We start from the raw sequence: 10,510 nt of genomic DNA, 5'->3' as shown, positions 1-10,510 counted from the left end.
CCCTCAGTGTCACGCCCGTACCAGACCAGGACCAGCAACGGGATCGCAACCCTCGGTGTTGAGCCCGCACCTCACTCACCTCGGTCTGTATGCGGGATCCGAACCCTCGGCGGGAGCGCCGCCGCACTTCCAAGCGGTGCACTGTAGCAGTGCGCCACCAGGCTGGCCCAATATTGGTTTTCTTTTGATGAAACTTATTAAATGTGAGCAGAGTACATACTGAGAATAGTTTTCCAGTTTCCCGTAGGTTCACCTGACAAGAGATTGACCCTAAGCAGCAAGCAACAGTTCAGTTGACTGTTTTATATATATATATATGATCACCAAATCTCTGCTTGAGAATTCTAACCTTTAAAAAGGTTAGAATAAATGAAAATGAGAGCTTTATCGACATAAATTAATAAATTATTCTTTATAAAGAGTAACAGCTGAAACAACAAATAAAAAGAAAATTAGAAAATCATTAAGGCAACTCTAACCTTAAAAAAAGAAAAGAAAAAAGAAAAAGAAAAGTTATGCCAGGACACAAAAGTGCTCATAGAAACTGATAACAAAATCATGAAGACTCCAAAAAGTCAATGGGAAAAAGACATGATGAGGCAATTAACCAGGAAGAAATTTAAGAGATTAACAAGCACAGGGGATAAAAAAAAGTCTTTATTTAGTGCAAGTAAAAAGCATAACAACAACCCTCTTTTACCCTCTTAAATTGATAGAGATCTTTTTAAATGTACAGTGTTTGGTATGGTAAAATGGGAACTCTGACTCTCTCTGGATGAGGGATATATTGGTATAACCTTTTTATCAGGCATTTTGTATGCAATGAGGACATTTCTTGTCCTGTCTTCATTTTGACTCGGATATTATATCCCCAACCCTACAAATGTACAATGTCTTCCTGGGGGGGAACAAAAACCAAAATGCTGTAGAAAAAACACTGGGCTCTGTCTTTGACTAGTGACTAGTTACGGTATTTTTTAAAATTACTTTTTATTGAAAAATATTAACTGTACATAGTTATGGGGTACAGAGTTATACCTCAATACGTGTATGAAATGTGTGATGATCTAATCAGAGTAATTAGCATGCTCATAGTTAAGGTATTTTAAACATATCCTTTAATTTCTCAGGGCCTACATCTTCTATTTTATGCCAGGAGGTGACTGGATCATAACTGTCTCTAAAGCATCATACTAATGACTTTATAGTAAACATGTAAACAAGAAAGAAATTCAACATACCTATTTTTAATGTGCTGAGTCTTTAATTTCTCAGGGCCTACATCTTCTATTTTATGCCAGGAGGTGACTGGATCATAACTGTCTCTAAAGCATCATACTAAGGACTTTATAGTAAACATGTAAACAAGAAAGAAATTCAACATACCTATTTTTAATGTGCTGAGGAGAACCAAGACACTTGAAGCTGCCATTGACCATGATGGTCAGTCTTGTGCAAAGAGCCTCACATTCTTCCATGCTGAAGGAAATAAAAAGAAATATGTATATAAACGAGCCATGTCCTAAAGATGTGAGGCTTGACTCAAACTTCAAAAATAAAAAGTAGACAAAAATAACATTACTGAAAATTGTTTAATTTTTTTTATATAAATACATCATAAAACCAAATAAAATGCTTTTGAAATTGATGATATTTTAGGTAGCCAATTATACAATTAAAAAAATTATAAGCATTTTCAGGTACCAGGAAGACTACTAAAATTAAGGGGAGAGAACCATTCAGCAATAGTACAAAAACACAAAATAAATAAGAGTGATTGTAACAATAAAATGTGAATGTTTTATAAAAAGAAACAAGAAAACTTTACTAAAGGGCACAAATGAAATCTAGAATCAATGGAAGGAGGTATTAAAAAAACAACAAAAAAGAATATTTTAAACATGAGAAAATTGTTATAATATGAAAATTAGTGTATCATAAAACAATTTTAGTATAATGTTAGTGTAAATATAAAATAACAGTAATTATATATAAAATATAAACACATTATAATTTATATATAGTGTACAATGTAATACAAAAAATAATGCTATATATAACATTAATTTTCAATTATAATTTAAATTATAATGTAACTTAATATTATTTAATACCAAATATGTTATATAAATGTTTGTAAGTAATAATTATATTTATATAAAAATATAAATTATAACATAGGTATAGTGTGACACCAACAGAAATTTTAAGTTTATCATCCCCATGAAAAACTTTATAAACATATATATATTTATTTCTATATTTATATACTGAAAATATTTACAAAGTATGTCTTTAAAATTACTTAGTGAAAGGAAGAAAATTATTGAAAGAGAAGAGTCAGGGGAGAAGACTTGCTCCAGAAAATGTTAATATTTGTTATATAGCTAAAATGATTGAAATGAGGCAACACACTAAAGTATCACAAGTCAGATGGCATTAGAACAAGATAAGAGACCCCAAAATGAGATGCTAATACCTCAAATACATAAATGATTTGAGGATGAGAACACACTTTCTAAGCATAACAGCAATGGAAGAAACTGTGAAGGAGACCTTTGAGATACTTGAAAATGCAAAACTATAAACTCCTAATAAGTGTGTCAAGACACAGAGACCTAACATTTAAATAGTTGTAACAAACATAATGGGTAGGGGTTGATATACTCACTATAAAGAACTCATATACATTAGTTTAGAAACACAAAATAAATCCGATAGAGAAAAAATGGCAAATCACATGCAGGGACTATTCCAAGAACTGTTTGTGGCTGATAAACATACAAACAAATTAAAATCTTAGCCATCAAATCAGTTGATTCTAAAACAATTTTCTAGCCAGAGAGACATTCATCATGTGTGCTTTTGTATGTTGCAAAGGAAAATGTGCTTTTTTCCCATCCCCATTTCAAATCAAAACAATGAGTATTCAGATCAAAAAATATCCAAAGAGTTAAACAAATTTTCCTCAGTAATTCTAAACAGGTCATCTCACATAGTGCTGGTGGGAGTAAAAATTGGCATAACTTTTTGAAAACAAACTTGGCAATAAATCCTTTTCTAGGAACTTGCCAATAATTCCTTTTCTAGGAACTTGCCCTGGGAAACAGAAAATATGAATGCATGTAACTACTTATTTATAATAGTAAAAATCCGGAAATGGGTAAATGTTCCACAGTAGGTTAACATCATACTCATATGTGAGAGTGCACCTACGTGTTAGTAAGCCATTAAGATGAGGTTCTCTAGAGTCAATTAATTGCATGGAGAAAAGGTTATCATGGTAAAATGACAATGGATATTCAGAAAATTGTACGTGTATGCAAAAAAATTTTTTTTCCTAGAAAGAAAAAACAAAAAATATACGACTATCAATATCTGAAAAGTAAAATTAATGGTGGATTTTTTATCCTTCTTTTACCATTTTGTAATATCCAAATTTCTGACAGGGAGCATGTGTCATTGTTATTATCAGTAAGCAGTCCTAAAGCAGTCTGCTAGTTGGATTGATGGACATCAGATCAAAATTATATTTCTCAGCCTTCTTTGCTGCTAGACATGTACATACATCAAGTTTAGGTCAATGGAGTATACAGTTTCTGGGTCAGATTGAAATAAGGTGAGTCACCTGACCTGGATTTTTTTTTCCCCTTCTCTTTGGACATCAGATCAAAATTATATTTCTCAGCCTTCTTTGCTGCTAGACATGTACATACATCAAGTTTAGGTCAATGGAGTATACACTTTCTGGGTCAGATTGAAATAAGGTGAGTCACCTGACCTGGATTTTTTTTTCCCCTTCTCTTGAGCAGGGATATAGACACAGCACTGGGAAGTCAATGCCAACCATGGCAACGAGAACGTCTCACAGATGAGTAAGTGACGTGGTGGGGAGGACCAGAGGCCCCGGTGGGCTTTATGGAGCACAGTGCAATGACATAAATTGTTAAGTGAGAGAAAAAAAAGAGGTCGCATCTGAGTCACTGTAATTTGAGGTTTTTGTTATAGTAGCTTAACTTGAAATCAAGGGAATACATTCTGTGAACATTCCAAATATGCTTCATATATTTTTCTGTATAAACATCTCTCTCCATGTTTATTTCATTAATTTCAATATAAAGCAGTCATATAATTTTTATGAGTGCACTGTAGGTACTCTAATTAAAGAAGTAGCAGATGAGGTCACTAATATATTACCTCCTTCCACATAGCTCAGACAAGTGAAGGTTCAAATATCAACCAGTAAAAATTAAGGCTTCAGAATAAATGAAATGGTAGTTCCAACTGAATTGTTATTAGCTATCTAATGAATACCCTTCAAATATGTGGCATACCACAAAATCCGAGCCTGGAGAGCAGAGACAGAAATTTTGGTGGTCTACTAACTCAAGAATATACAAAACCGGGAACTGAACAAAAATGAAAGCAATCACTGACCATTCACTCAAGAAAATGAACACCAAATTCCCTTTATGTGTAGTTCAGCTGATTAGTACAAAAATATGGTGAGATGATGCCAAGATTTAAGGTCTTCGTGTATTTAAGTAATTCATGTATCAGTTTTGACATATGAGGACAAAGCAGTCCTAGTCATCTTTGATTAGATTGATTTTAATTTCTCTTAGAAAGTAAAGTGGTAGAAAAGGTTCTAATCCTCAGTTTCCTGCCCTGTGTTTTATCCTCTGGGGTAAGGAAAAAGAAAAGGCAACAAAAGAGGAATTCAAAGCTAAGAGGAATCTGTCCAATATAGAAACTTCTCAATGACAGACTGTCATTTTAGAATCACAGAATCAATCATAGGATGCCCTACTCTTCACTAACACTGAGCAATTTAGATCTTTGTGTTACATGAATGTGAACAGATTTATGAAAATGAATATATATCATTTATGTGAAACAAAATGAATAACAGGATATACAAGAGAAATTGCAGTGATATGTGGTCTTCCTGAGGACAGCCTGCAATAATTATTTGATATATGAGAAATAATAGAAATTTTTACTGTGACACCTCTTTGCCCAATCTTAGAACATCTGCATGAATGTGAGAACTCATGTCCTCGTGCCAGCAAAGAAATGCCAGCAATGTGAACACAGGAATGTAGAGAGTTTCCAGAGCTAGCAGAGAAAAATCATCATTTTAAGCAACAACATTTACATATTATGATAAAGTAGAAGATTTATCAAATTTATTACAATGTAAAATTTTATTTTCTGAAAAGAAACAGAAGACAAAAAAAATCAAGGGTACAAGTTATGATCAAGTAAAGAAGTTGGCAAATCCTTTCCCCAAAAAGTAACTATAAAGCTGTACAAAATTAACAAAAACAACTATTTCAGAATTCTGGAACTTGACCAAAAGCACACAACAATCTGAGCAGTGCTATGGCTGACAAACTGCTAAACTTAGGATAAGGAGAGTGGCATCCAGGCTTGAGCTGCTCCCACCCCTCTCCAGCTACTCGCAGGAAAGGTCAGGCCATGGGGACCGGAAGCTTCTCTGCCACAGTAGAAGGGGGACATTCAATTTGGACCACTAGGCAGTGCCCATGCCCAGTGACATTGTTGATGTGCATGACTGACTTGGAGCCAAGCAAAGAGAAAAGGCCAACACCTCCACTATGTGGCCAGAGTGGCCTCTACTAGACTGGAATGTGTGGTTGTGGCATGAATTTAGCCAGCTGAGGCTGCATGCATGTGCAGCACAGACCAGAGAGGACCCAGTCCAGCCACATATCCCTCTAGTGCTGTACGTATGCATGTAGGAGAGACACAAAGGAACCCAGTAACACTGGCCCAACTTGAAAATGGCCTGAGTTTTGCATGTTCTCCACTATCCACACCCAGATCCACTGGCAGGAGACAGAAATCTGTTGGCCTGAGGTGGTTGAGTACAACCTCTGCCCAGTCACTGATCAGCAACTAGACTATGCAAAAACACGAGCAACTCCTAAGCAGTCAGTCTTAAAAAAAACTGAAAACAAATTTTAAAAAACAAACTGAGGGGCCGACCCTGTGGCTCACTAGGGAGAGTGCGGCACTGGGAGGGAGCGCAGCGATGCTCCCGCCGCGGGTTCGGATCCTATATAGGGATGGCCGGTGCGCTCACTGGCTGAGCACGGTGCGGGCGACACCAAGCCAAGGGTTGTGACCCCCTTACCGGTCACAAAAAGGACAAAAAGATATACTTTCCTTCCTTCATAAACTGAGTTCATCCAGAGTCATCAAGAATAGATTAAATTTAGAACATTTGGAATGAATAAATATTAATGAATGGTAAGAGTTTTCAGATCATTTCCAGGCAAAGAACTCACACACACTTAATGAACAAACAAACATTAAAAAAAATAAAAATAAAAACTGGCAAAAGCAACCATCTTGGGGGCCCAGGGGAATTGACCTGCTACAATAACCTAAAATGTTCAGATTTCAATTAAAAATATTATAAGACTTACAAAGCAGCAGGAAAGTGTGATCCATACTCAGGGGAGAAAATTCAATGGAAGTATCCATAGATGTTAGATTTAGCAGGAAAAAATATTCAATGCAGTAATTATAAATTTGTTTAAAGAACTAAAGGAAACCATGTTTAAAGAATTGAAGAAAAGTATGACAAAAAATTAAAAACAACAAATAAAGATTCTGAAGAAAGATATGAAAATTATTTTAAAAAGAACTAAATAGAAATCTTTCAGTTAGAAATTACAATAAACAAAATAAAAAATTCACTACAGGACCCAATGCCAGATTCAAGATCACAGAAAAAAGAAACAGTGAACTTGAAGCAAATCAATAAAAATTATACAATCTGAAAATAGAGAAAAACAAGACTTAAAAGAAATGATCAGAAACTCACAGATCTGTACAATAACATCAGAGTTCCAACACACATGGAACAAAAGATCCAAAAGGAGAAGAGAGAGAGAAAAAGCCAGAAAAAATATTTGAGTAAATAATGGCCAAAATTTCCCCACATTTTCAAAATGGACAAATAAGCACCAGAATGGCAATCATGTGGTTTGTAACAGCAGAGTTAAATAGTTGCAGGAAAGATCATATGATTTGCAAAACCAAAATACATGTATTTATTACCTGTTGCTTTATTGAAAAAATGTAACGTCTATGGTAGCCCATATAAAAGTCCTATTAAGTTTAAAAGGACAGAAATCATACAAAAATTTTCTTTGATTACAACAGAATTAAATTAGAAATGAACAAATTATAGAAGACAAAAGTTGGAGAACCTATACTACCTGTTTTCAGAACTCAGCAGAAAGCCACCATAATCAAGACAGGACTGCATTGATGAGAGGATAGGCATTTACATCAATGGATAATAATTGAGAGTCTAAAAATAAATCCATACAATTATGGTCAACCATTTTCAATAAAGGTGCCTTGACAATTCAATGAGGGAAATGAATGTCTTTTTAAGAAATAATGCTCAAACAATTGGATATTCACGTGCATAAAAAAGAATTTAGACACTTCCGTCATATTACATATAAGAATTAGCTCAAAATAGACCAAAACTTAAATATAAGAGCTGAAACTCTAAAATTTTTATAAAATGACATAGGAGAAAATACTCATGACTTAATCTGAGCAAATAGTTTTTAGATGTAACACCAAGAATGCAAACCCCAAAAATCTAATTGATAAATTGCACCTAATCAAAATTAAATATGTTTGCACTTCCAAGGAAACCATTAATAAAATGGAAAGACATAAATAGGCTGGAAGAAAGTGCTTGTAAATCATATATCCAACAAGCGATTTGTATTCAGAATGTAAATATCCAGTATATAAAAAGAGCTCTTACGACTCAAAGATACGTAAACAAAAAACAATTAAAAATGAGAGTTTCCTCACAAAACTAAACATATCGTTACTATCTGACCCAGCAGTCACATTCCTTGGTATTTACTCAAAGGAGTCAAAAACATGTCTACACAAAACCCTGCACATGGATGTTTAAGCAGCTTTATTAAAAACTGTCATAATTCAGAAGCTACCAGGATGTCCCGCAGTAGGTGAGTGCATAATAAACTGATACATCCAGATGATGGACTATTATTTGGTGCTAAAAAGAAATGAGCTACCAAGCCATGAGAAAACATGGAGGAAACTGAAAGAAGCCAATCTAAAAAGGCCACCTACTGTGTGATTCCAACAATATGGCATTCTAGAAAAGTCAAAACTGTAGACATTTAAAAAGAGCAGTGATTGCCAGGGTTAGGGGGGAGGGAAGGATAAAGTGGTGGAGCACAGAGACTTCTAGGGCAGTAAAACTCCTTCGTATGATACTATAAGTATAAGATACATGCCATTATATATTTGTTCAAACCCATAAAATGTCCAACACCAACAGTGAATTCTAATGTAAACTATGGACTGTGGGTCATAATGACGTGTCAGTGTAGGTTCATCAACTGTAACAAGTGCACCACTCTGGCGGGGGATGTTGATAATGGGAGAGGCTGTGCATGTGGGGGGAGGCAGCAGGTACAGGGAAATCTCTGTACCTTCCTCTCAATTTGCATGAACCTAAAACTGTTCTAATATATAAAGTCTTTTTAAACACTGAGGAAAATTTTTGAATAAATATTTTACTAAAGAATGAATACAAATAGATAATAAGTACATGAAAAAGATCCTCAACAACACTAGTCATTGGGAGATGTGAATTAAAACCCCACTGCTCTAGGATGGCTGTAATCAAAAAGACAGACCAGTGTTGACAAGGGTGTGGAGTAACAAGAAACCTCATCACTGTTGCTGGGAATGTAAAATGGTAAAGTCATTCTGGACAACAGCTCTGCAGTTTCTTAAAGTGTTAAACACAACTTCCCATACAACCAAGAAATTTGATTCCTAGGAATCTATCTGAGGAGAGTAAAAACATATGTCCATATATACAAAGACATTTATGTGACTGTTCATAGCATGTTATTCATTATAGCCAAACACTGTAAACAATCCAAACGTTCCTCAACTAGTTAATAGATAAACAAATGTTTAGCTATACAACAGAATACTATTCAGCAATAAAAAGAAGCAAACTACTGATATATGCTACAACGTGGATGAATGTCAAAAATACTAGGATAAGTGAAAGAAGTCGGATATAAAAACCTGCATGTTATATGATTCTATTAAAATGAAGTATCCATAAAAGGCAAATCTATTTTTTTTTTTTTTTGACTGGTAAGGGGATCGCAACCCTCGGCAAGGTGTGGTCTGCACCGCGCTCAGCCAGTGAGCGCACCGGCCATCCCTACATAGGATCCGAACCCGCGGCCCCGGCACCACCAGTGCTGCACTCTCCCGAGTGAGCCATGGGGCTGGCCCCATAAAAGACAAATCTAAAGAAAAAGCACATCAATGTTTTCCTAGGTTTGGGGTTTTGAATGGGGGATTAATCGAAAACAGGCATGAGAAAATTCTAAAGCTTGCTTATGATGACATTTGCATGCATCTACAAATTTACTAAAATATTACAGAATCATACACTTACTGAGGTATGTAAATTATACTAGGGTACTTCAAAAAGTTCATGGAAAAATTCATATTATCTTCTGATTCTATTTTTCTGTGAACTTCTGAAGTACCGTCACACTCAAAAAAGCTATTTAAAGAACAAGTAGTGTTTAGTCTGGCAGTTAAAATTTGGTAACGTTAGGCAATAGGCAAACAGTGAATGAGTATAAGAGTAAAAAACAAAGAGGAGGAAAAAAGGTCCAGAGACAGAAAATTAAGAAGAAAAGTCTGCTTCAACATGAAGCAATGTGTGATGTATGTGAATGGCTGATCCATTCATGACAGACTGGCTTTGCAGGATTGGATTTTCAGGAACCAACATATATAAAAGGAAATGTCTGTAAGATTTAAGTGTAATGGGATTATGCATGTGAATTTATAGCATCCGAAATTATTTTAACACTTTACATAAACTAATAATGCTGTAGTCAACAGCAATGTCTCCGGATATCCCTCAGAGATCTCGTATTTCAAATAATAGAACTAGTGTTATATTTAACTCCTAGTAACAAGGACTGGGCTACTCATGCACAGACTTAATCATTTACTAACTGTTGGGAGACACTCCTCCATGGTTCTCCTGTGCTCCTACATGTCTTGCCACAAATTCCCGGAATGTGAGACTCTGACTGCTCTTTATGTTGGCCATTTCTCAAAGTTGTGTTTATAGTGAATAACCATGAAGGATGACGTGATATCTGTCCCCAAACCAAGAGCTTGCTTATCAGTTGCTATAAAGCACTGGGTTCACCAGGTTTGGTGTTCCTGTGTATACAGGCATCCATCCGTGCCCATCTGTGTCCCACCTATGAGAACTGTAGTTCAAGGAACCAATGAGACCCTGCTAACACTCTGGCTACTGCTTTTGCTGTGAGTAATATGTCTTTTATCTCTGAGCCAGGAGTCTTGTGTCTTCTGTCAGTATCCATGAAACTATGGGAAGCTAAATTTGTTACCTTGAAAGTAAGAG

At 35.3% G+C, this 10,510-nt stretch overlaps 1 protein-coding gene across 1 annotated transcript in view; it reads right to left on the bottom strand.

Annotated features, from left to right (window-relative positions):
- Positions 1 to 766: 766 nt before the first annotated feature.
- LOC103598729 (ATP-binding cassette sub-family A member 13-like) overlaps positions 767 to 10,510 on the bottom strand; it is a gene marked incomplete at its 3' end in the record, with an annotated part of 258,136 nt that continues 248,392 nt past the window's right edge. Inside the window, exons 28-29 of the mRNA XM_008582776.1 lie at positions 1,383 to 1,479; positions 767 to 877 (exon numbers count right to left, since the gene is read on the bottom strand). Coding sequence (XP_008580998.1) covers positions 767 to 877; positions 1,383 to 1,479 — 208 coding nt within the window. The remainder of the gene's footprint in view (positions 878 to 1,382; positions 1,480 to 10,510) is intronic.

Source organism: Galeopterus variegatus, unplaced genomic scaffold (assembly GCF_000696425.1).
Source record: "Galeopterus variegatus unplaced genomic scaffold, G_variegatus-3.0.2 Scaffold2722, whole genome shotgun sequence".
NCBI lineage: Eukaryota > Metazoa > Chordata > Mammalia > Dermoptera > Cynocephalidae > Galeopterus > Galeopterus variegatus.
This window is presented reverse-complemented; position numbering and strand designations above follow the sequence as displayed.